This window comes from Sapajus apella, unplaced genomic scaffold (assembly GCF_009761245.1).
Source record: "Sapajus apella isolate SASKATOON/1434 unplaced genomic scaffold, GSC_monkey_1.0 scaffold2, whole genome shotgun sequence".
In the NCBI taxonomy this organism is placed as follows: domain Eukaryota; kingdom Metazoa; phylum Chordata; class Mammalia; order Primates; family Cebidae; genus Sapajus; species Sapajus apella.
This window is the reverse complement of record NW_022436942.1, coordinates 54,770,883-54,797,427: the sequence shown is the minus strand read 5'-3', so window position 1 is coordinate 54,797,427 and position 26,545 is coordinate 54,770,883. Positions and strand designations below refer to the sequence as shown.

General features: G+C 49.2%; 1 protein-coding gene across 2 annotated transcripts in view; it reads right to left on the bottom strand.

The window, feature by feature from the left end:
• Positions 1 to 26,545, bottom strand: part of ELK3 (ETS transcription factor ELK3) — a 76,231-nt gene that overhangs the window by 14,568 nt on the left and 35,118 nt on the right. For both annotated transcript variants that reach the window (XM_032298589.1, XM_032298587.1), the window contains exon 3: positions 4,210 to 5,004. In XM_032298589.1, the coding sequence (XP_032154480.1) occupies positions 4,210 to 5,004 (795 nt within the window). The remainder of the gene's footprint in view (positions 1 to 4,209; positions 5,005 to 26,545) is intronic.

Sequence of the window (26,545 nt, the reverse complement as noted above, 5' to 3'; positions counted from 1 at the left end):
TTGGTTTGATGTGTCTGCACTTTCCTCATATGCATGGAGGCCCAGGCATTCCAACCCACCAGCCCTTCAACACTCCCTCAGAGCTTCCCTGACCACCAGCCCAGCCCATAGTTTCCTGGGTTACAGGCACTATCCACAAGTGACCTCATCCGTTCCCATGGTTTCACCCCCTAGCATGTTGACGACTCCCTAACTTCCTCTCCAGCCCCAAAACACTCTCCCCGCTCCAGATGCAGCTGGGCTTTTCCACCCCAACGTCCTGCAGGGTCCCCAAACTCAGCATGGCCCTGACTGGATGTTTAGACTTTTCCCAGGGAGCTTATTCTTCCTCCCATGTTCCTCATACTCAGTTCTGGCTCTCCCTGCTCCTCCCACCCAGACAGTCACCAAGTCCTGTTGATGGCATTCCCTGTCTCAGATCCATCTCTCTGATCCCTCCCACCATACAACCTTCGATACTCGTGGTCTTTCGCCTGGAATATTACAGTAGCATCCTGCCTGGATCCAGCCTTCCCCCTTCCCAATCTCGCCAGCAGGGTGATTCCTAAAACAATTCAGACCGTCACTCATGCCCCTTCAATGCTTCCCACTGCTATACTTCCCCTGATCACAAAGCTATTTCAAGTGTCTCTGCCTTCCCTCAACCTGTTCCTCTGCGGACAATGCCCTCCTCTCCCATTCTACTAGAAAAAGGATCCTGCCACAGACGGATCCTTCAACACCCTGCCCAAGTGGTGCCACCCCCTCCAGGAAGCCCTCTGGACATTCTTCCCCCATCTCTGGCAAAGTTAATACCTTCCTCCTTAGGATTCCTTTTTCAACTTAGTATTCCTTTTGTATTGCATCTGAGATACTAGATGAAGTGACTTAAGGTAAGTTATGAGCTCCTAACTATCAGAGACTATTTTATCTATGTTTGTAGCCCCAGCTCCAAACACAGCAGCTTACACATGATGGGTTCTGGAACTGAACTAAACAATCTTGCCCTTCAGCTCCTAAGGCACTTCTCTGCGCTGCATGTTTGACTCTTGCCAAGGGCTATGATGTGTGTGCATGCACAAGGTCATAAAAACAAGCAACTGTAGTTTTGGTGTCCTTTCTAGGCTTGGTTATTACTCAATAGTTATTTGTTGTAGATTCTAATGAGAATCTTTTCACTTATACTCCTAGCAGCTGTTTATTTATTTTTGAGACAGAATCTCTCTCTCTGTCACCCAGGTTGGGGTGCAGTGGCACAATCTTGGCTAACTGTAACGTCCACCTCCCAAGTTCAAGTGATTCTCCTGCCTCAGCCTCCTGAGTAGCTGAGATTAGATACTCAGGTGTGCACTACCACGTCAAATTAATTTTCTTATTTTTAGTAGAGATGAGGTTTTGCCATGTTGGCCAGGCTGGTCTTGAACTCCTGACATCAAGCGATCTGCCCGCCTTGGCCTCCCAAAGTGTTGGGATTACAGGTGTGAGCAACTGCGCCCGGCCTCTAGGAGCTGTTAATTTCCCATCCAAACAAGTCGAAATTCCTCAGTCAGTTCTCAGAGTCCTCCATAATTTCATAGCACCCTAAATATGTTACATATTGCCCCATATGCTGGACAGCAACCTATAAACTCACAAGAACAGGAATGGTGTCTGGCCATTTGCCCCTCTGGTGTCTTCCTCACTGCCCCCTCTCTCCTTCCCTGTGGCCACCCATGGCCATGCCAGGAGCAGAGCCCACACTCCGGGAACGTGAGGGAAGTTCAAGGTGGTGTCTGAGTTCTGAGCCTCTGCCATCTCCCAGTGTAGCTGGTGACCCCCCTGAGTTCTGCACGGTTTAGAGGACTGCCTGGTGCCCCTCCCCCTCCCTTGATTTGAAGGCCCTCTCTGAGCCAGGTCCCTTACTTCCACTCTCCTGCCCTGAGTCCAGACCTTGCCCCTTGCCTCCCTCCCATGGGACCGTTTCTGGGCTTCCTGGTACTAAACCATCACGGCCCCACCTTTACAGCTTGGCTGAGGATCAGGCACCCTCACTGCCTAAGGCGCAGGTCCTCTTATAAAGATCCTGGCTTTCCTATGCCTTCCCACCTGGTTTCAGGCCATGCTGGTGGCTTCTATCTCCTGGCCCTACCGTTTGCATCCATTCGTTGGGCATCTACCCTGATCCCTCTCTCATGCCCTCAGCCCCACCAAGGGGAGCCACCCCTCCATCCATATCATCCACAGGGCTGGCTGAGCTGATTTCCTCTGAGACAGGGCTGGCATCTGCCTCTCTCTGTTCTGAGAAGGTGATCCAGGCTCCCAGGGGACACCGACACCTAAATCAGAGCTGGCCCTGGCCTGGCTTCAGACTTTTCTCACCCTGAGAGTTGTAAACACACAGAAGGCCGGGGGAGGAGAAGCTCAGATGGTCTAACCTGGCCCTGCTTCTCAACTTACTTAAACTACTTTAGGAGCTGCTGTTTCTGAGCCATTTGCTCAGCAGCCCTTGGTCACTGGACAGCCTTGCTTAATTGGAAGATGCCTGATTTAAGAGCACACGTGCTCACTCTGACCTATATCCTGATCCCCTGGCCCTCCGCTCTGCAGTGGCACACATCACCACCAGCTTATAGGCTTGAGCTGTCATGAAATCCCTGGGCACAATCCAGTCCGGAGAAAGCATGGAGGGGAATGTGGCCCAGAGCTTCAGGTGCTCCGCAGGCAGCCATCGTGATCAGGGTCACTGCCTTCTTGCAGCAGGAATGCATTTCATTTGAGCCCATGGATTCAGGAGGCAGACACTGGATCCAAAGTCACCTCTACCACCTATTAGCTGTGGAACCCTGTACAAACTACTTTACCTCTGTGCCTCATTTATCACATCTGGGAAATGGGATGATAACAATAGTACAGGTTGAGCATCCTAAATCCAAAAATCCCAAATTATCCAGAATCTGAAACTTTCCGAGTCCTGACATGATACTCCAAGGAAATGCTCACTGCAGCATTTTGGATTTCATATTTTTCAGATGTGGGATGTTCAACTGGCAAGTATCATACAAATATTCCCAAATCTGAAAAGATCTGAACTCTGAAACAATTCTGGTCACAAGCATTTTGGAAACGGGACACTCAACCTGTATCCACGTCACAGGGCTGCTATGAAAAACAAGGCAATGCATGTCAAGTGTCTGGAGCAGTGCCTGGCGCACATGGGGAGCCCGTCATATGCTGCCGAGGCTGCTGCTGTTGACAACAAAGACAACTACGATGAGATTACAGAGGGAGGGGATGGGTGCCGCTCTGCGGTAACAATGCTACCAGGTGTCGCTAGCTCACGAAGCCTGGCTATGGTCCCATTCATCCTTACAGTAATCCATTTCCGCATGTGGCACCCGGCCCAGAGAGCAACCGCCACAGTCCCACTCCTAGGAAGCAGTGTAGCCAGGAACTGAATCCAGGCCTGTGAACCTAAAACGAATATTCCTTTAACCTCTGCCACTAAAATTGCATCCACTTTTCAAGGGGAAGCAGAAATATGGTTTCCCAGCACCTACTATGCCTTTGCGCGGCAGCTGTCTGCTGAACAAGAGCATCTGAGTATTTGCTTTAAAGGAAAAGGCTACTTTCTCCTTGGGATTTATAACGACAGGCTTTTTTGGCTCTGCAAGTTTGCTTTCCTCTCCGCAGTGCTGCAGACAGGGGCTTTCTCAGAGCGGCGCTGCTTTCATCGAAGCAGCTGTTTGGGGTGGCCCCTTTGTTCCTTATCACCTACCTGACAACCGCATACCACATTGACAGATAAAATGGTGGTACCAGTTGACAATTATTTTCTTAACAGAACACAAATGGCTCCTTATTAAGTGCCCCCAGAGAAGATCTGCCATATAAATTTCATAAAGCCCAAGTGCCTCCTGAAATGTAAACTGGGCCGCTCAGCTTTCCCTAGAGAATTGCTGGTGAGATCTGCCTTGTCAGCCAGTGCGCGTGTTCCACCAATGGTCGCTGCAGGTCACTAAAAGCAAGAACCACTCCAGCCCTCCCACTAGAGCTGACACCAAGCCCTGTCTCGTGTGCGCCCCTTGGTCTGAGGATGGAAAAGCAACTTCCCTTCAAATTTACACAGTGACTCTGGTACGTGAGTCATAGGACCGCATTTTGAGGGATAGAAGGAAGTTGCTGTAGTGGCTCTTTCTTTTTTGCTAAGCCACTGAGGCTGGCTGTGGCCAGGAAGACAGGAATGACTCTTACCTGTGCGGTGAAGAAGGCTGGGGTGAGGGATCCCGAGGGGAGGGCTGGGCTGTTGAGGGCGATGGAGCCAATGTCAGTGCCGGAGAGCACCAGTGGGGGCGCTGAAATTTCCAAGCCTTTGGGTTTTTTGGCCTTTGGGGGAAGAGATGGAGACTTGGTCTTGGAGCCCGATGACAGGTTCAAGGGCTCCAGGGAATCGGAGTCATGGCAGGCGGCCTCCAGGAAGAGGCTTCTGTGTTCAGAAGGGAGGGGTGAGTTGGGGGACAGGGACGGGGACCGAGATGAGAAGGGTGAGGCAGACGAAATACTGGCAGCGTTTGGCAACATTAAAGAGGAGATCTTGGCCGAGACGGACGAGGCCAGGAAGGCGGACGCCGCCGCAGCCTCTGATGTGGAAGGCAGGGACACCACCGGCCTGGTGACGTGCTTGTCGGTTTTATTGGTCACAAACCTGATCACAGTCCTGACTTCTTCCACGGGGGGGCTGTCTTCGGGCGGCTCCTCCAGCTTCTCCGTCTTGATGGCCTTGAAGGCGTCCGGTGGGTTCTGCAGGGAATTGATGGTGAAGGACGAGTACAGGCCTGAGTGGATGTATTCATTGCGGCTGGTGCTTTTGAGGGCAGCCAGGCCGTGTTTGTGAGCCTCACGGCCCTCAGGAGATGCCTTGCAGTCGCTGTCCTGCAGCAGAAGGCTCTCCCGGCTGATCTCCACCGCATGAGGATCCATCTTCAGGATCTCCGGGAAAGAGACGAACTTGTACACAAACTTCTGCCCGATCACCTTCTTGATGATGTTCTGCAAATACAAAAGCAGACACTGAAAATATGAGTGCGCCCGAGAAACCATGTAAGCACTCATGATAATGGTCAATGTCGCTGGTGGAAGCACCAAAATGTTTCTGATACACATTCTTGGCTAAGGAGAAGAAATAGGAATAAAGTTGGAAGCAGGAGAATTAGATTTGCATTTCAGTTCTGCCATTACTAGGGTTGTGATCTTTAGCAAGTGCCACTTTGAGTTTCCTCATCTGTCAAGAAAGGAAGATGATGATGATGACAATGATGATGATTTTTTAGACAAGGTTTCACTCTGTCGCCCAGGCTGGAGTGCAGTGGTGCGAACAGGGCTCACTGCAGCCTCGACCTCCTGGACTCAAGTGATCCTCCTGCCTCCACCTCCTGAATGGCTGGGACTACAGATGCATGCCACCATGCCCTGCTTACATATATATTTTTATTTTTTGTAGAGACAGCATCTCACTTTGTTGCTCAGGCTGGTCTCAAACTCCTGGACCCAAGCAATTCCCCCGCCTTGGTCCGATGAGGATTATTCTATATAATAACATAGTAACAGCTGCCATTTATGAAGCCCTTACTCTGGGGATGGGATTATTCAGACCTGATCTCCTACAATCTGAACAGCCAATCCTAAAAGGAAGGTGTTGTGATTCCTATTTTAAAAATTAGGAAAATAAGCTTAGAGCACTTCCGTATCTCATGCAGACAGACACCTGGTAGGTGAAGAGGAAAAGGCAGCACTTCCTTAACCAAACACGGTACTGTCTCTGGGAGTCAGAAGAATTCAATGAAATAATAATGCGAAAGCATTCTGTAAGCTGGAAAGCATTATAAAATGCAAGTTATCATCATCAAACACTACAATGTTTTCTTAACTCATGTAGTCACATTTTTCCTTTTTATTTATTTTTTCAAAGAAAGCCACTGGAGGAAAAACAGTCTACTCTGAATATCTGTGACATTCACAGACAGTATTTTTAGTTGCTGATGTCTACTTCTGGCTCTTCAGTTTATGGCTCTGGTCCTCAAACATTAGGATATCAACGAAAAGCAATAATCATTGCAAAAGTTTTTGCAGCCCTTTGGGAGAAGGGACTTTATATTAAATGCTGTGCCGTTCTTTATTAAATGGATACATGAATTCCCTGCCAAAGCCACTGGATTCTATATTTACCTACCAAATGCTTGCTGTGTGCCTTGCCCTATGGATGAATCTTGAGGCTGAGAGAGGCAAAGATGGTCTCTCCCAAGCACAAAAACCCAGCACCATCCTATGGGAAAAGGACTCTGTTTCCTTAGAAACTGTTCCACCTAAAACTTGGGTATGAGTGAGGGTTAAAAAAAGATCATTTCGAGAAGAGCTTTAGAAGCAGCTCTGATTGAGTGCCTGTCTTCTGTACCAGGGCTTGTACATAAACCACCTCACTGGATCCCCACACTAGCCCTGCTAGAGGTGGAGGGTGTCATCCTTCTGACACAAACAAGATCCCAGAGATGGGGAGCTGTTTGCCCAACCACCACCAAGATCCACTGGTTCTAAAGCCTAAGCTTTTTCACAGTCCCACACACGTTTAGGGGGAGAGAATCAAATATCCCCCTAATAGACATGAAATTGAACTGAATGTTGAAGTCCTTTTTGAAATCATAGTGTGGTTCTACATACATGTGTCTAACTGCCATCCTTTATATAACGATGTTCTGATTTGCCTTTTCTCCCACTTAAATGCCTTTCTCCCCTTAAATGAGCAAAAGGCACATTTAAGGGCCCCGTTCAGCACAGGAGATCCCATACACAGAGCCGTGGAGAGACTTCGCTGAGCACCTGCACGCAGGCCGATGCTGAGGGCACCTTCCATTATAGTCAAGGCCGAAGAAGCAGCTCCAGTGGCTGCGGCCACCCTGCTACATCCTGGAGCTCCCACCTGCAATTTAACCTGTGGAGTCCCATTTACGCCAGCGACCTCACACTCACACTACCACTCGAAGCTGAACAGCCCTTACAAACCTTCAGAGAAACGTGGGAAACTTAAAGGTTTTCCACCTGGGCCTCGTAAGCAGCGTATCTGCCGAGTGCTCTGCGTCAGAAAACGTGCCCGGGAACATCGACTCCCAGCAGGAAATAAATTAAATCAGGGTGTCATTGGGCCCACCTGACCCAGAGTCAGTTCCTATTAAAAAGACAGCGTGCCGGCCTGGCGTGCTAATGCTTCCTTTGCTAAAATTCTAAGGTATTTTTAGTTTTAGCTCATAATATTTTCCTCCCTGAGGGAAAACTTTCTTTTTTCCCTCAGCCAGTTTGAACTAAACTGAGTGAATTTTTAGAGGCTAAATAATTACACAAAAGACAAACTTCTATAAACGTTTTATTTAGAGCCAAAATAAAAACACAAAAGAAAAATTATCTGAATCATTTCTTCTAACAAATCTTAAAAACTAATTGTTTTTTATTTTTTCAAAAAAAACCTTTAATTTTCTTACAGGTTTATAACATTGTGTCTAAGGTGGGATTACATTCATGGGCACATCAGGAAATAATTTAGGGCTGTGAAAAAAATGACCAAAAATGTCTCCCTTGCTCAAAAAATGGTTGGGAACTGAAAAGCAACCTCAGACAGATCATCAGGCCTTGCCGTGTTAAAAAGAACATGAGGAACAACCCACATGTTGACCCACCAGCAAAAGGACAAATGAAAAGTTGGGCATCCTTACAATAGAATATTATCCAGTTGCAGTAAAGAATAAATCTGCTACAACATGACTGGGGCCTAGAATTCATTATTTGAGGAATGATGAATTACTATACTATGGAATAGTAAGGAACAAATATAACATAATGGGTCTCAAATTCATTACATAGCATCACAGTTTGTTTTTTTTTTTTTTTTTTTTTTTTTGAGACAGAGTTTCACTCTGTCACCCAGGCTAGAGTGTGGTGGCGCGATCTTGGCTCACTGCAACCTCTGCCTCCTGGGTTCAAGCAATTCACCTGCCCCAGCCTCCCAAGTACATGGGATTACAGGCACCCACCATCATGCCCAGCTAATTTTTGTATTTTTGTAGAAACGGGGTTTCACCACATTGGCCAGGCTGGTTTTGAACTCCTGATCTCAGGTGATCTGCCCGCCTTGACCTCCCAAAGTGCTGGCATTACAGGCATGAGCCATAGAATAGAATATACTATTCTATGATGCACTGCAAAGTGAAAGCAGCCAGATATTACATGATAAAGGTCACATATTATTCTATTCATATAAAATGTCCAGAATCGTGAAATCCATAAAAAAAAAAACAGAAAGTAGAGTATGGTTACCTAGAGCTAAGAGAGACGGAAGGAAGGAGGCATGGGTTTCTTTTGGGGTAATGAAAACGTTCTAAAGTGGATTACGGTGATGGATGCAGAACTCTGTACTCAGAGAGCCACTGAACTGTACACAGTAAGTGGATGAATTGTGTGGCATGTGAATTATGTCTTAATGAAGCTGGTTTTAAAGAAAAGAACATACAGAATCAAGTATTTTACGTGTTTAAGGAGAAGAGAGTGGGAACTTCCTATAGCTAGACAGCGACTGTCCTAACATGCCAACCCCTACTCTTAATATAAAAAGGGACATGCAGCTGGGTGCAGTGGCTCACACCTGTAATCCCAGCACTTTGGGAGGCCGAGGCGGGCGGATCACCTGAGTCAGGAGTTCGAAACCAGCCTGGCCAACATGCTAAAACCCTGTCTCTACTAAAAATACAAAAATTAGCTGGGCATGGTAGTGCAGGCCTGCAATCCCAGATACTCCGGAGGCTGAGGCAGGAGAATTGCTTGAACCCAGGAGGTGGAGGTTGTGGTGGAGATCACGCCAGCCATTGCACTCCAGCCTGGGTGACAGAGCAAGACTGACTCAAAAAAAAGAAAAAGAAAGTTGGGGGAGACGCTGGGAAGGGCCCTTCGGTAGCTGCAGCCTCTGCGGGGGGAGCAGAGAGACACCCAGAGTTTTCTGGGGAAAGGTTACACAGTGACGGGGATGGACACAATAGCTGGCCAAAAGGTGAAGTGACAGCCACTGGAAAGAACTGAGGCAGGTCGTGCTTCTCTGGAGACCATGGGAAAGACAGATTCGATCTGGCTACCTGGAAACCTGCCAGGGGTGAAGGCTAAGAATGGAACGGGGAGAGAAGAGGGCAGGGCTAGGCAGAGTGAGTCAGAACAATGCAGCCCAGTGACCCAGCACCCGGGACGTCCCCTACATGAGGAAGCCGGTAAAGAAAGCCCCCCACAGCAGTGCCCGTGGCTGGAGGATTAGGAAGAGCGAGGGCTCAGAGGACGTGTGTCCCTGCAGCTGAACGGACAGCCCCTTCTTACTTATCTTCCAGGGCTGCCCCCAAGAGCAGCGGCCTATATGTTGGAAGCTCTCTCTGTGGCTTCCAGAGGGAAGTCTCCTTCCAACACAGTTTGTTGAGAAGACTCAGTGTCAGGAATAATACAAGCTAGTATTTGCTGAGCAGGTATTATTTGTCAGGCTATCTTCTAAGAACCTGACAAACATCAACTCACTTCATCCTCTCGCAGACCGGAATTATTATTATCCCCATTTTGGAGATGAGCAGACTGAGGCTCGGGAAGTATAAACTAGACACTGTGGCAAGCTTGTACCTAGAGAGAGCAGACAGCACCCAGGCAATGTGACTCCTGAGATCCTGGCTACCATGAAGGGTGACACAAGACTCAGCCCAACTTAGGCAGCCCGGGACACAAGAACAGTTGGTCAGGAGCTCTTATTATGGTAAGTGATGAGGATATTTAGAAAAAGTCTGGTTTCCATCCCTTCAGTCCCAGACTCACAAGTATTTGTTGCTCACAGTTGCCTGGTAACCTGAGCAAGGCTGGTCTGTGACGGGTAGAGCTGAGTGTGTGTCCAGCGTGGTTTTCAAGAGAGTGTTACACACATCCGCTTCCCCCTTACACGGGTGGGACCAGCCTCTTTGTAATTTCCCATTAAATGTGTATTTGCAAAAGGGCAGCCTCTTTGCCTGGCGGGCATTCCATGTAAGGTTCCAGGCAGCAAGGATGGGACCAATTTTAGTGAGGGTAAAAAGCAACATCCCCTTAAAACAGACCTCAGTGGCAGTTCCAGGCGAAAGAGGAAGGCTGGATACCAAAATTAAGCTCACTGTCACCCCGGCCAAGTTGCCATTTTGAGAATGCAGTAGCCAAAAGGGCAAGCAGTCCATTTGGGACAGGATTCTGGGCACACTTGTGCAAAAGAACCCTTCCCAACCCTCCAACCACCTCTGGGGACCAAGGCATCCCATGAGAGGGACGATCCCACTTTAATTGCATAGAAAACGCCAAGAGAGCAGGTCGTATTTTCATTTCCATTTCAGTGCTGTCTGTTACCCTGACAGGTCACAAGCACACCTATAAGAACAGGTATGGGTGTCCACAGTGTGTTTAAGTATGTACACACACAAACACGCACAGACACATAGAGTCCACTCTGCCCTTTGAAGAGGAAGGAGCCTATAAATAATCCCAAGCAGCAGACAGATGAGAAATATTTCAATAAGTTCTGTCATTTATAAGTATATGCAGTGCTAGGTAATGAAAAGATGCATATGGAATTAGAGTTACCTTTTTATTTTTTTTCTTTGAGACGGAGTCTTGCTCTGTCACCAGGCTGGAGTGCAGTGGCAGAATCTCGGCTCACTGCAATCTCCGCCTCCTGGGTTCAAGTGATTCTCCTGCCTCGGCCTCCTGAGTAGCTGGGCTTATAGGCATGCAACACCATGCTTGGCTAATTTTGTATATTTAGTAGAGATGGGGTTTCTCCATGTTGATCAGCCTGGTCTCGAACTCCTGACCTCAGGTGATCCGCCTTCCTCAGCTCCCCAAAGTGCTGGGATTATTACAGGCGTGTGCCACCGCACCGGCCTCAAACAGGCCTTTCTTAACCCCTGCACTGGGTGAGGGGGACAGAGCAGGGGACCTTTCCAATAAGTACCCACTTGACCCTATCACAAGGGCTGCTGCGGGGATTAAAAGGAGGGGCTCCCAAGTCACTTTCTGAGTTCAATGCCTCAGTTTCCTCATCTATAAAATGGGGACTGATCCATCTGCCTCATGGGACTGAATGAGACATTCACGTGCAGCTTCAATCAGAACGTCTGAAATATCCATGCATGACAGGCCCCATGGCATATACTAGCTATTGGTATTCTCATTATTTTTACACTCCATTTAAGCAAAAACAGAACAAAACCTAAACATCACCCTCTGTCAGCCCTAATGACAATTTAATAGACAAAATTAATCCTCACAGAAGACTGCATATTCTGTTAGCTTTATCCAAAGTTCTGGGTAACATGCTCAGTCGTACAGCAGGCAGAATTACATCTGGTTTACATATCTCAACTGTGCAGGGGAAACATGCTGTTTTTATTTAGTTGGGCTCAGACAAGAGATACAAGGCTTATATTACATTGTGCCTAACATGGCCAGCACTTGACATCCACTGTAACGGAGAACCTCACACAATCCAATTAATTTGGGGGTATTGGAGGAGGGGGACGCAAGGAGCCGCAGATGTGAACTGCTGGATCCACGTGCTCTGCTTAGACACTGATGGCAGCCTGCAGACAAGAGGCCACACGTCAGGCCCCGAAAGGTGGTGCAGACGCTAACCAGGCACCCAGCTCATCTCAACTGCTCCCCGTGGCCTCTCAGAGCAGAACCATGCTGCCCAGACTGGGAGGGAGAAGCGCAACTTTGCCGCCTCTGCTTGGGCCTGGCCTCGGCTCAGGGCTCCTGGGAGGAGCCAACGGGAAGCTGCTGGCCCTGAGCCACTGTCACTGAGACCCCTGAGGCGGGAACCAGTTCAGGTGCTGGGCAGACACACGAGATGATGCATTGATTTGTGGCTCACTCATGTTATCGTGGTAGATCCCCTATGTGAAAGGAACCAGTGCAGAGAAAGAACACGGAAAGAAGCCAGCATTTATGAGGGCCAGCCGCATGCTGAGCGCACACAGCTGCCTTGCAGAATGGGTACTGCTATCCCATTGCAGAGATGGAGAAGCCAAGGTCCCCCTGAACACCGAGGTTATATCCACCTGCCCACCACCAGAGGGTAGGCTGAATATTGAGAGAGCCATATGATGGAATACCATGGAGCTATGTCAGGGGACATGGTGTTGCTAACACTTTCCCAGACCTTTAAATATATATTAGGTGAAAAAACAACAGTATGAATGAGATAATTCCACTATTTTAATGAAGTAATTTTCTATTGCATATATATTTATGTTTTCTATTGTATATATGCATATGTTTAAATAAAGATAGAAAAATTAATCTTGAAAGATGTATAATAAAATTTAACAGTGATTTTTCGCATTTCTTTTTGCTTGTGTGCATTTTCACATTAAAAAAAAAAATGTATTTGAAAGCCAGGTGTGGTGGCTCACGCCTGTAATCCCAGCACTTTGGAAGGCCGAGGTGGGCAGATCACCTGAGGTCGGGAGTTCGAGACCAGACTGACCAACATGGAGAAACCCCGTCTCTACTAAAAATACAAAATTAGCCTCACGTGGTGGCACATGCCTGTAATCCCAGCGACTCGGGAGGCTGAGACAGGAGAATCGCTTGAACCTGGGAGGCAGAAGTTGCAGTGAGCCGAGATTGCATCATTGCACTCCAGCCTGGGCAACATGAGCAAAACTCCGACTCGAAAAAATATATATATTTGATATGTATTACTTGCCAAATTAAGAATTTTAAGAGAAAGAAATAGGAACTAAAAAGCTGACTAGTCCAGGATCACACAGCTTGTAACTGGTGGAGCCAAAGTTTGAACCCGATTGTATCTACTGCCAGGACCTAAGCCACTTCTCTTCCCCCACCACACCCTCTTCCAGAAAGCGGCTGCATTTGGAAGTGGAGGCTGCTGCTAAAGGAAACCCGTCAGGGCCACGGGGTCTCTGCATTCCAGAGTAATCATGGGGCTAACTGCAGAGTGCCTGGGAAAGCCAGCTCTTGCTGAGAAAGCATGGGCCTTGCTTAACAAGTTATTTCTAGCTCCTTGGGCGGAAGAGACCAATCTTCCGTAAGGTCTGTTCATTACCTAGAAATAGAACTGCCTCTGCCAAGCCACAGGGTAGAGAAGGTAGCTTTGGAGGGCCACCCTAGCAGGAGGCACCAGGGACCCAGCAGTCCCACTGCAGCAGATTGGACATAAGCAGCCGACCTCTAAGTGGCACGCCATCCAAATGACGAGGGTGACAGGGTAACAACAGGAAGCTCGCATCCACCATACACAGCCCAGTGATGGCACCCACTGCTGAGCTCCCCCGACTGTCCCCAGCCCTGTGCCCAGCAGCAGCTCACACCAGGGCACACAGGCCAGGAGCCTTGATGGATCATATGTTACATGGAACCAATGCTGGGGTGAACAGATCTGGGCTTGAATTCCAGCCTCTCTGCTTCCTATGACCTTGGGAAAGTTACTGAACATCTACACAGGTCTCAGTTTACCCACCTCTAAAATGGGAATAAAAATACCCCATAGGCTATTTCTTTCTTTCTTTTTCTTTTTTTGAGACGGAGTCTCGCTCTGTCACGAAGGCTGGAGTGCAGTGGCGTGATCTCAGCTCACTGTAACCTCCGCCACCGGGGTTCAAACCATTCTTCTGCCTCAGCTTCCTGAGTAGCTGGGATTACAGTCATGTGCCACCATGCCCAGCTAATTTTTTTATTTTTAGTAGAGATGGGGTTTCACCATGTTGGTCAGGCTGGTCTCAAACTAATGACACCGTGATCCACCCGCCTCAGCCTCCCAACGTGCTAGGATTACAGGCATGAGCCACTGCACCCGGCCCCCATAGGCTAGTTTTTTCTAAAGACTCACTGTAGTCAGTCCCTCACTCATAGAAGTCCTTAAAACATGACCCCTCACCCAGTGAATTTTGCTTAACGTGCAGTAAACTAATAGGACACACTGCTCATTATATCACACTTTTCATTTTCTTCTGGCTTCCAGGAAAATTGCTTGGATGGGCACCTCACTTTACAGTTTACAGAATGCTCGCGCATGATCTCCTGTTAGCCTCACAATGATCACAGAGGCAGGACCCGGGGCTCCCAGCTGAGTTCACACCACCCCCATGGAGCAGAACAGTGTCTCCAGGCTGCGGCTTCCTGGCCAACACATTTTCTTCAACGCCTGCTTTTGGGTTCCCATCCAGACCACAGTGTGACTCACTCTTTCCTGATATGAAACCCGAAGTGTCCTTTCTCCAAAGTTAGAACAAGTAGTCACTGTATCTCTCCAACAAGCAAACATTCTTTCAGCAAACATTGTTTTTGTTTTTTAGAGATGGGGTCCTGCTGGCATTGCCCAGACTGGAGTGCAGTGGCTATTCACAGGCATGACTGTTACACGCTGCAGCCTGGAGCTCCTGGGCTCAAGCGGTCCTCCAGCCTCAGCCTCCCGAGTAGCTGGGACTATAGGTTTGAGCCACCACATCTGGCTTTCAATGAAGATTGAATACACACTCTGCTCTGGGAGGGCCTGTGCCGGGCTCTGAGGCACAGAGGAGTAAAGCTGGCTTCTGTCCTTGAAGTGCCCCACAGCAGCTTGGATGGGCTGTGACATGCCCTGCTTCTGCTCTGTCTCCGCCATCGGAAGCAGAAGGGACAGTGGGCAGTTAGCTGGCCATACTAGACTCTGCTACAAATGTCTGGGGGGTAGGCTTCACCTCACATCCACCCCCCGCTAAAGAGCATCTTACAATCTTGAACTCACAGGCTCATGCAATCCTATCACCTTGGCCTCCCTAAAGTACTGGGATTACAAGCGTGAGCCACCACATCCGGCTATTAAAGAGCATCTGGCTTGGCACAGTGGCTCATGCCTGTAATCCCAGCACTCTGGGAGGCCGAGGCGGGCAGGTCACGAGGTCAAGAGATCAAGACCATCCTGGCTAACACGGTGAAACCCCATCTCTACTAAAAATACAAAAACTAGCTGGATGTGGTGATGTGCACCTGTAGTCCCAGCTACTCGGGGGAGTAGCCTCAGCAGGAGAATTGCTTGAAGCCGGGAGGCAGAGGTTGCAGTGAGCCGAGATGCACCACTGCACTCCAGCCTGGGCCGCAGAGCGAGCCTCCTCTGACCCGTCAACCTGAGCTGCTTCTCACCCAGGGCAATCTTCCCCCATCACCCTCCTCTGCGATGAGTCTAATGGCCCTGCCAGATTCATGTCCACCAAGGACCTTAGAATGAGATCTGATTTGGAAACAGAGTCCTTACAGGTATAATTAGTTCAAGATGTCGACATGGAACCATCCTGGATTTAGAGTAGGCACCAAAGTCAATGGCTTGTGTCCTCATGAAGACATGAAGACACACCCAGGGAAGAAGGCCATGGGACACGGAGGCAGAGACAGAGTGTGGCAGCTCCAAGCCAAGGACACCAAGGGTGGCTGGGGCCCACGAGAAGCCGGAAGAGGCAAGGGGGGATTCTTCCCTAGGGCCTTCAGAGGGTGCAGGGCCCTGCAGACACCTAGATTTCACACTTCTTGCTTCCCAAACTTCCAGAGAATATATTTCTGTTGTTTTGAGCCACCAAGTTTGGGGTCATTTGTTCCAAAGCTCTGGGAAACTAATACACCCCTTTCTTAAAGTCATCTCTGTTTGGCCAGGAGCAGTGGTTCATGCCTGTAATCCCGGCACTTTGGGAGGCTGACGTGGGTCGATCACGAGGTCAGGAGATTGAGACCATCCTATCCAACATAGTGAAACCCCGTCTCTACTAAAAATACAAAAATTAGCCGGGCGTGGTGGTGGGTGCCTGTAATCTCAGCTACTCGGGAGGCTGAGGCACAAGAATGGCTTGGACCCAGGAGGCGAAAGTTGCAGTGAGCCAAGATCGCACCAATGCACTCCAGCCTGGGTGACAGGGTGACACTCCATCTCAAAAATAGTAATAATAATCTCTGTTGAGCAAGCAGAGGAGGCACAGCCTGGGGTCACCCCGGGAGTGCCAGCGGCCGTGCCCACTGCGATGGCACCAGCAGCGTTTAGGTGGTACCAGCACCATCCCTTGTGCAAAGCTGAACTTTGGAGGTTGTGCACTCACAAACATGCACACACCCACTCACGCCCGTTCCAAACTTCTAAGAATGATGTGCTGCCAACAAAGGTTGGAACTCTGTCTCTGAACTGGCCGACTCTGCTGGGCTCCCAGGGGAGGTCTGCTTGTGGTTTGGGTTGAGGTTTCTTTGTCTTCTGGCACTGGTAAGCTGCAGCGTGAACTATCTCACCAAATTCAGACAGCCTGAAGTTGAGGCGCTCCTCATCCCTGCGCCTGAGTACCCATGGCACCCTGAGGGTGCTGGTGAGAAGGGCTGGCTTGCTGGCCTGGCAGGACACCCTGACCCGGGAGGCTTTGGCTGGATGTTCACAGCATTTTTCTTTCCACCCCCTCTTTTTGGCTGGACCTGGAGTCCCATCTCCCTCCTGGCTCTCCTTAAATGCTCAAGGGTCCTTTTATTCAAAGGCCTTTTAAGTGTTAATAAGATAGAACATAAAACTGCTCAGGCCTGGTGGTGGCTCACGCCTGTAATTCCAGCACTTGAGGCCAAGGTAGGTGAATCACCTGAGGTCAAGAGTTCGAGACCAGCCTGGCCAACAAGGTCAAACTCCATCTCCACTAAAAATACAAAAATTAGCTGGGCATGGTAGCGCACCTATAGTCCCAGCTACTCAGGAGGCTGAGACAGGGGAATCGCTAGAACCCAGGAGATGGAGGTTGCAGTGAACCAAGAAAGGACCACTGCACTTCAGCCTGGGTGACAGAGCGAGACTCCATCAAATAAATAAATAAATAAATAAATAAATAAAATACAACTGCTCCCCAATGCAAATATTCCCCTTTCCCCTGCTGGGTGGGGGAGCTGCTCACACTGACCTTGACCTTCCTGTATGGAGTGACCACCTCCAGTGCTGGCAGATGGCATGGCGGAGCAGTGTGTGTCATGAGCCACAGGTGGTCTGGGAGTGTCTTCTCATCCTGGCTTTGTCACCAGTTTACTTGGGAACACTCCCCTCCTCTCAAGGGTCCTGACCTGCTAAAGGAGGGGTAGGTAGGGCAAGATGCTTTCTTGGATCCTCTCCAGGGTGACTTTCCAAGGTGACAGACTCCTTTCTGTGCCATGGAGAAGGATGCTGTTTTTTACTCATCCCCACTATGCTTGATTAGTGCTGCCACGCCCTCAGCACTGCAGAACGCAGGAAACAAGAAGAAAACCCAGCATGCGGCCCCCTAAAAGGGAGAGGCAGAAACCAAGTCCCTCTGGGAGGGGCTGTGAGACAGAGACGGCCATCACCAAGTGAGGCACCAGCTGGAGGAGGCGCAATCAGAGAGGAGTCTGAAGGGTGGCCCGGAGTGAGCCAGGCAGGAAGGGCAGGAGGAAGGAAGGGGTCTGAGAAGATGCTGGGGCAGGGGCCAGCTGTGGGGGTGCAGGGAGGGAGGTTGGGTTGGAGCTGGATGGTGGAGGGAGCTTGGAGTCCTTCCTGGAGGCCGCCGGGAGCCGGGAGGCGCACGTGTACAGGAGCACCACACTCCAGTACTTTCCGTAGGAAGTGTGGGGTGTTCTGGGGCCACTTGAACTCACATTCTCAGCTGACTCAGATCATCTTGCCAGTGGTTTTTCCACTGTCATTTCAATTAAAAAATACCGGGGGCCTGTCTCTCCTCTCTGGCTGCCCTTGGGGTCAGCAGCAGCAGCACTAGGCATAGGCATACAGGACTCACGTCGGGCCCAGGGCTCTGGAGCTATGTGGCCCTCCAGCTTTGGAAGCCCAGGCATGGGCCTTGGGGGTCGACACTGTTAGTCTGAAAGCTTTGCCGCTGCCCTGCTGCTGCCTCTTGAGTCCGTGACTTCCACCCCTTGGAGACTCAGCCTCCCCACCTCTAAAATGGGCTCAATACTGACCACCAGCACTGGCGCATCACGAACTGGAAAATGAGTTAATAAATGTAAAAATACCTAGCGCAGTGCCCGACTTCAAACAAAATGCTCCACACACGTGAGCTTCCCTTCCTTATGCTACAAACTCGGGCTGGGAACTGAGAGGAGCCGTGGAGGGGTGCAGGCAGGGCTGGGGAAGAGGCCGTGCAGAGGAGCAGCTGAGGCGTGGGTGGACGGCAGGAGGTGGGTGCTGTGCTGTGAATGTTGGAGTTTCTGTGAGTCTGTCTACACAACCGCTACATTTTCCTGCAGCTAAAATCCCAGAAGCAGGAACGCTCATGCTGGCAAATGCAGCCTCGGTGTGGGCCTCGGCAACAGCCTGACGTAAGTGAATCTGGCAAGGCCGCGGGAGCTTTGGCAGCTGAGCCCCTGGCAGAAGCATCCTCATCAACACGGTGTTGACGGCGCTCCCGGGCCTCTGGCTCATCCCTGTTTCTTAGCAACTGCCCTGTTTTGGGGGAACACTGGGTGCCACAGGGAAGCTGGCCTGGAAGCATGTGCAAGAAAGGCCGTGCCTTAGTCAACATGCAGCCCCCCACTGGCAGCAGCCTGGCCCCAATGCCAGCTGCCATCTCCCAGGGCAATGTGACCACATTGGAAGACCTCCGTGAGGTGGTTTGGCCACTCCACAGGTCTCTAGGCAGCTTCCAGGACCAAAGCTTGCGAGAGAGGTCCTGGTCACCCCCGGGGCCCCCAGCCAATAGCCCCGTTGCCATCTGTTACGCTTCCAGTCATCTGACTAGCTACTATGGTAGGAAAGACAGACACACGACAAAGGGAGTCCAGGTCTTCCCTAACATTCCATGACCAACAAAGGTGTTCTAGAAAGTTCTGGGATATGAATGTCTGCTGGATGTTTGTTCCTTCTCCACTCTGACAGCATCATTTTATCTTTGCAAAATTTATTTTGGGAAATCAAAGAATTCCGCCAGGGCCAGGCTTCTTGGCAGAGGTAGTCGATCTCAGACATGTATTATTAATACTAACATTCTCTTGTAGTGATTGCACACCCAATTTAAAATGAATTATCCAATTAAGTTAAGAAGGTGATGCGTTCTACTTCCAGGAATAGGTTGCCAATGACTTTGTCTTGACTGTTCTCCCCGAAACCCCTTCCAATTAAGTAAAGATTGTTCAGTACATCGTGAGGCTAAGCCAAGAGGTTGCTGTGGAGACGGGAGGATTTCTCATCCTATCGTCAGTTTCATCTCTTGATGAGAAGGGAGCCAGCAGAGCTGTCAGCCTCCCCCGGGGCTGAATGTTCACCGCCAACAAGGACAAAAAGGCTGCTGGACAGAAGAGGCTGAGGGCTTGTGAAAGCTTCCAGGTCTCCTTCTGCAACAACAGAAAGCCTGTGCCTTCAGCGTCTCGTGAGCAGAAAACAGTCACCCACCTTATGGGAATACCGGAGCCCATCCTTTTTCCCTCTCCACCCTTATGCTGAAGGTGTGATAGGACCAACCCGGCCCACAGAGAGAAATGGATTCATGGTACCTGGCTAAGAAGATCAAGGCTGTACGATCGAGGTATAAAACGATCCACGCCAAGAAGAGTAAGAAGAGACACAGATTTTTCTTTCTTTCTGTTTGTTTTGAGACGGAGTTTTGCTCTTGTTGCCCAGGCTGGAGTGCAATGGTGCAATCTCAGCTCACTGCAACCTCTGCCTCCCAGGTTCAAGTGATTCTCCCACCTCAGCTTCTCGAGTAGCTGGGATTACAGACACCCACCACCACACCTAGCTAATTTTTTGTATTTGTAGTAGAGACAGGGTTTCACTATGTTGGCCAGGCTGGTCTCGAACTCCCGACCTCAGGTGATCCACCCGCCTCGGCCTCCCAAAGTGCAGGGATTTCAGGCGTGAGCCACCACACCTGGCAGATTTTTATTTCTAAAATGGAAATCTGATCATAGCACTCTCTTGCTTTTTTTTTTTTTTTTAAGAGACAGAGTTTTGCTCTTTCACTCTGTTGCCCAGGCTGGAGTGCAGTGGTACAGTCAGAGCTCACTGCAGCCTCTACTTCTGGGCTCAAGTGATCCTCCTGCCTCAGCCTCAAAGTAGGTAGGACTATACATCTGCACCACCATGCCCAATCAATTTTTTGCTCATCTGTTATTATTTATTTATTTTTACTTTTTGTAGAAACAAGACCTCACTATATTGCCCAGGCTGGTCTGAAAACTCCTAGACTCAAGCAATCTTCCCACCTTGGCCTCCCAAAGTGCCGGGATTACAGGCGTGAGCATGGCACCCCTCCCTCTCTTGCTTAATTTTAACTCTTTATGGGCGCTGACCACAGAGTTCCAACTCTTTAGCATGATATACCCCTTACTCCATTCCCCACTCACTTTTCCAACCACATCCCACCCTCACTCCTAAGACACTCTGTGCTCGAAAGGTCCAACTCATCCACACTCGCCTGCCTTGGCTCACACTCTTCCCTTCTTGGTATATCCCTTCCTAACTTTTTTTAGCCGGGTAAATTCATTCTCATTCCTCAAGACCCAGGCCAAGTGTCTTCACCTCCAGAGGCCTTCCCTCTGCATATACTTCCCTCCCTGCTCTCCCGGAAGGCCCCAGCATTGGCTATGCTGACACTTTACACGGGGTTCTCTACTAAAATTGGTTTCACATCTGTCTCTCCGACCAGCTGCTAAGCCCCTCAGGAGGGGGGGAGGTAAGTTTTCAGAAGGATGGCTGGATGGCAGAGGAAAAGGCAAAGATGAAAGAAGAGACCGTGTCAGCGGGAGGTGGATGCATAATTTGAAACCCTACACCAGGCACTGTGGCTCACACCCGTAATCCCAGCACTTTGGGAAGCCGAGGTGGGCAGATCACCTGAGGTCAGGAGTCTGAGACCAGTCTGGTGAAACCCCACCTCTACTAAAAATACAAAAATTAGCTGTGAATGGTGGCATGTGCCTGTAGTCCCAGCTACTTGGGAGGCTAAGGCAGGAGAATCGCTTGAACCTGGGAGGCAGAGGTTGCAGTGAGCTGAGATCGTGTCACTGCACTCCAGCCTAGGTGACAGGAGTGAGACTGTATCTCAAAAAAAGAGACTTATTCAAGAAGTGGTTAATGCTGCGAATCCCAGCAGGAGCTGCTGCCCTTGAGGCTTCGCCCATACGGTACCTGGTAGTTGTCAGGGCCAGTGACAGAAATGCTCTGGGCGTGGGCCCTGCCCTTCTCCAAGCTCAGATAAAGGGTCCGTCTGTCTCATGTTAAGGAGTGAAAGAGTTGTTAGCTTGTTAATAAATAAAATCTCTGAAAAAGAGCCTTCCTGGTACATCAGGTTATAAAAGTACCTTCTGGAACACTCGGTTTAAACCTAAGGAAAAAAAAAAAAAACTTACCCAAAAATTCAAACCATCAGAACTACAGTAACAAACCCCTCTCCTAGGGCTTAAAGCGAGACCAAGGGAAACAGGCTGTTTGGTGGACGGAAGTGTAAGATGCCCAGGCCTCAGCTAAATGTCCTGTTTAGGCCTCTATGGACTCTGGTTTCTGCCTCCCACGGGCTCAGCCACAGGTGCCCTCCCATGACCTGTGTGCCTCTCAAATGAAACAGGGGTCTTTCAATCCATGCCCGGAGAGCAAAATACCCCGTTCCCTGGACGGAGCATCCCTTGTTTCTTGGAATCTAATTGGGTTTGCCTAGCAGACTCTTCAAAAGCTGCAGCTGGGGGAAGGAGTTCCCTGGCAGAGCTCAGCTGTGGAACCCTGGCCCTCCAGAGTCCCCTCACACCACAGATGCAGGAACAAACCTCTAAGGACAACAATCAGAACCTCCAATCTCAGCATTGCCGATCTGGGACTGGCGCCCCCAGGGTCGGCTTTGCTTCCCATTTAAGTCATCTATTAAGATCATGTACACTTCCAGGCCAAGGAGCTGCTCAATTCCCAGCAACTCTGAATCCCTCCAAGGCAGGACTCGTCTTGGGTGAACCTGTCTCTACCCTGCGGACCTAGCACAGCGATGAGCCTGTCTTTGATTCTAGTGTCACGCCTGTCACTGGGTCTAGTATTATACCTGCTGTGAAATCTAGGTGCTGTGCCTGTCATGGGGAGCAGTTTCCTTTTAGGATTTGCTGAATCAAACCGTCACTTAGAGAAACCAACACTCTCCTTTTAAGTGTAACTTTGAAAATGTAAACGAAAGCCCAGCAGTGTCTGAAACACAGCCATGCATCGCTTAACGATGAGGATACATTCTAAGAAACGCGTCGCCGGGCAATTTCATTGTTGTGCAAACATCATAGCATGTACTCACACAAACCTGGATGGTCCAGCCTATTATACACCAAGGCTATGCCATATGCTCCAAGGCTATACACCTGTACAGCATGTCACTGTACTGAATACTGTATGTAGGCAACTAATAGTATGTATGTATCTCAACATCTCAATGTAGAAAAGGTACAGTAAAAATATGGAATGACAGTCTTATGGGACCGCGGTTACATAAGTGGCCCACTGTGGAACAGAACGTTATGTGGTGCATGACTGTATATGTAGGTTTGTTGCAGGGTGAATTTTGTCCTTCCCCAAACTATGCTGACGTCCTAATCCCCAGTCCCTGTGACTATGACCTTATTTAGAAAGGGGTCTTTGTAACCAAGTTAAGATGAGGTCATAATGCATTAAGGTGGGCCCTAATCCAATGACCAGTATCCTCATAAAAAGAGGAAAATCAGCCGGGCACAGTGGCTCACGCCTGTAATCCCAGCACTTTGGGAAGCCGAGGAAGGCAGATCACAAGGTCAGGAGTTCAAGACCAAGCTGGCCAACATATTGAAACGCCATCTCTACTAAAAATACAAAAATTAGCTGGGTGTGGTGGCGGGCGCCTATAGTCCCTGCTACTCGGGAGGCTGAGGCAGGAGAATCACCTGAACTCAGGAGGCAGAAGTTACAGTATCATTGCACTCCAGCCTGGGTGACAGAGAAAGACTCCATCAAAAGAACAGATGGATGGACAGACAGAAGGAAGGAAGGAAGGAAGGAAGGAAGGAAAAATGTAGACACACAGAATGGGGAGAATGCCATGCGCTGATGGAGGCAGAGAGCCGAGTGAGGCAGCTGCAAGCCAAGGCACGCCAGGGACTGCTGGTAAGCCTGGGAGCTGGGAAGAGGCAAGGAAGGAGACCATCCAAGTCAGAGGGAGCACATCCCTGCTGACACCCTGCTCTGGACATCTGGCCTCCAGAACTATGAGACAACACATTCCTGTTGTTTTGAGCCACCTACAGTTTGTGGTCATCTGTTCCGGCAGCCCTAGGAAACTACAGGAAGATAAACACTTTTTTTTTTTTTTTTTAGTTTATCACTCATTAATATCAACTTTCATGACATAAATGGTATGCATCTGTGTAGTGAACATGTCAGTGTTTTTTGTTTTTCATTTTTCTGAGACAGAATTTCACTCTTATTGCCTAGGCTGGATCTTATTGCCCAAGCTGGAGTGCAATGGCGCAGTCTCAGCTCTCTGCAACTTCCGCCTCTAGGGTTCAATCAAATCTCCTGCCTCAGCCTCCCGAGTAGCTGGGATTACAGTTATGCGCCACCACACCCAGCTATTTTTTGTATTTTTAGCAGAGACGGGGTTTCACCATGTTGGCCAAGCTGGTCTCGAACTCCTGACCTCAGGTGATCCACCTGCCTCGGCCTCCCAAAGTGTTGGGATTACAGGCGTGAGCCACCGAACCCGGCTCACATCAGTGTTTTATCCATTTGCTCATTTGTCCAGCATTTACTAAGCAACTAATACATGCCAGACCCTGTCTGAGGTACCAGAGCAACGAAAGTGGTACAGCCAGAAGGCCACGACGAAGGTGGCTATATACAGACAGCTACGACGTCATATTTATTTCATAAATACACATAACTGAAATTATGAGCTTTCACTGAGTTGGTGTTTATCGGGTGCCTGATACTTTGCTAAGCACTTTGTCCACATTGTCTTATCATTTCTTTTGATCCTCACACAGTCCAATGAGGAAGGGTGCTGTTCTCACTGCCACCTTCCAGTGGGTGAACTGAGACTCTGAAGTTGAGGGACAGCTGGACTCTAACCTCAAGGGCTCTGCTTACCAAGTCCCCACCAGTCACTGAGAGAGCCCAGAAGGTGGAGGCTGGCTTCAACTGCAGGTGCTCAGAGACGTGCCAGAGCTTTGATTCAGGATTCAGAGCGGTGAGGGAGAGTCATTTAAATATGAAAGCATCAGCCAGGCATGGTGGCTCACACTTGTAATCTCAGCACTTTGGGAGGCCAAGGCACGTGGATAACCTGAGGTCAGGGGTTCAAGACCAGGCTGGCCGACATGGTGAAACCCCGTCTCTACTAAAAATATATAATGTAAAAAAAAAGAAATGAAAGCATCTTAGTGGTTGAGTTTTCAGAACAGATTAAATGTATGAAAATACGCAACTGAAGAAAGAAACTGTTGGTGTCTGTCTTCAGTCATTAAAAAAGCATGACAAAGTGCTCCTGATAGGTCCTGAGTGAAAAGGGCCGTTACAACACTCACATCTGGCGTCCCCCTATCTCCAAGCACCCGTGCAGAAGATAGCAACAAACATTTTGATTTTCTTCTTCTTTTTATAATAAATTGTGCTAAATTTTTTTACAAAGAGACAGGGGTCTTGCTATGCTGCCCAGGCTGGGCTTGAACTCCTGAGCTTAAGTGATCCTCCCAGGTTCTAATTTTCTTCTTAACACTGAAATTTTCAAATTAGTGACAGAGAAATTATCATCTGTATTATTGTTCTGACTCATGATTCATTGTGCCTGCCCTGTTTGGGGCCGTGTTATCAGCCCTGCGCGGGTATGAACACAGTGAATCCCACCACAGCCCCATGGTGTAGACTCTACAATCATACCCACTTTACAGAAAAGGAAGCTGAGACCCAGACAGATTAGGCAACACGCCCACAGTCACGGAGCTGGATTCAACCCCAGACGATCTAGGCTGGAGCTCAGGCTGCAGTCACCTCGCTATTATAATCTGAGAGGGGAGGAAAAGAACACTTTTAGGAGAAGCAATGATTCAAGTGCCTCAGCCCCAGCCTGACCCATGAGCACACATATGATTCTCCTCCAGTGCCTTCTGCAAGTTTTACTCACATTTTCCACTTTTTTCTCTGCCCATTTTTAATATTCTGGAACGAGCTAAAAATATGACATATAACATATAAAAACAATGATATTCTCATGTTTGTCTACTCCAGCAGGGAAAATTTCCTATTAGGACAAGCCAAGGTCTGTGCAGCCGCAGCCACGAGGGAAGAGATGGCAGCGAGCAAAGGCAGAAGAGATGCTGGGGAAGGGCGCAGCTGCCGGGTTCAGCAGCTACCTGATTTCTGCACAGAAAGGCTCTGGATAAATGTTAGTGGGGAAGAGGAGGGCATGGAGAAGGAAGAGAACACTAAAAGGCAGACGGTCAGGCTGAGCTGTACATGACGCTGAGAAATGCACACGGTTCACGGCAGCACACACGAGGGTGCCCAGGTGGCTTCACATTCACAAAGACGCTGCTCCAATCTGTCTCTCAAGTGAGAGGCCGAGCCACTTAAACTGCCATTTCTGTGAGCCGAGAATGGTCACACACTGGCAACGCAGAGTGAACTTACACTTACCATCACAAAGTCACACTGGCAAAACTGAAGGAAGAAAGCGCTCCTCAGAAAATGTAAAATAGAGTGTAGTTTTTGTCACCTTTTTTTGATATGCCTCTTCTTCCTCCATCTTTCTGCATCCCCTCTTTTTCCCTCTCCCCTCCATTTCCCTCATCCATCTCTTTTCTTCTCCTCATCTTCCTCCCCGTCTCCCTCCTTTCTTTTTAAACCGTCAAGCTTCCCATCTTACCACTTGAGAGCATTTTATAAGAAAGAATCAAACAGCCATGTGTTCTCATGCACATGTGTGTGCATGTGTGTGTGCATGCATGTGTGTGCATATGGCCATGGCTGTGTGTGCCTGTGGACCTGTGTGTGTGCAAGTGAGCATGTGTGTGCACGCATGTGGACATCTGTGTGTGCATGTGGATGTGTGTACATGTATGTCTGCATATAGCCATGGCCATGTAAGCATGTGCATATGGGCATGGGTGTGCACACGTGGACATCTATGTATGCATGTGGACGTGTGTGTGCATATGGGCATGGGCGTGCACAAATGGACATCTATGCGCGCATGTGGACGTGTGTGTGCATATGGGCATGGGTGTGCACACATGGACATCTATGTGTGCATGTGGACGTGTGTATGGGTATGGGTGTGCACATGTGGACATCTATGTGCGCATGTGGACGTGTGTGTGCGTATGGGCATGGGTGTGCACATGTGGAAATGTCTGTGTGCATATGTGCATGGGTGTGCACATGTGGACATCTATGCATGTGGACAGGTGTCTGTGCATGTGGATAGGCGTGTGTATGTGTACACTTGTGTGCATGTGGACAGGTGTGTATGTGTATGCTTGTGTGTGTGCATGTGGATAGGTGTATACTTGTGTGTGTGTGCAT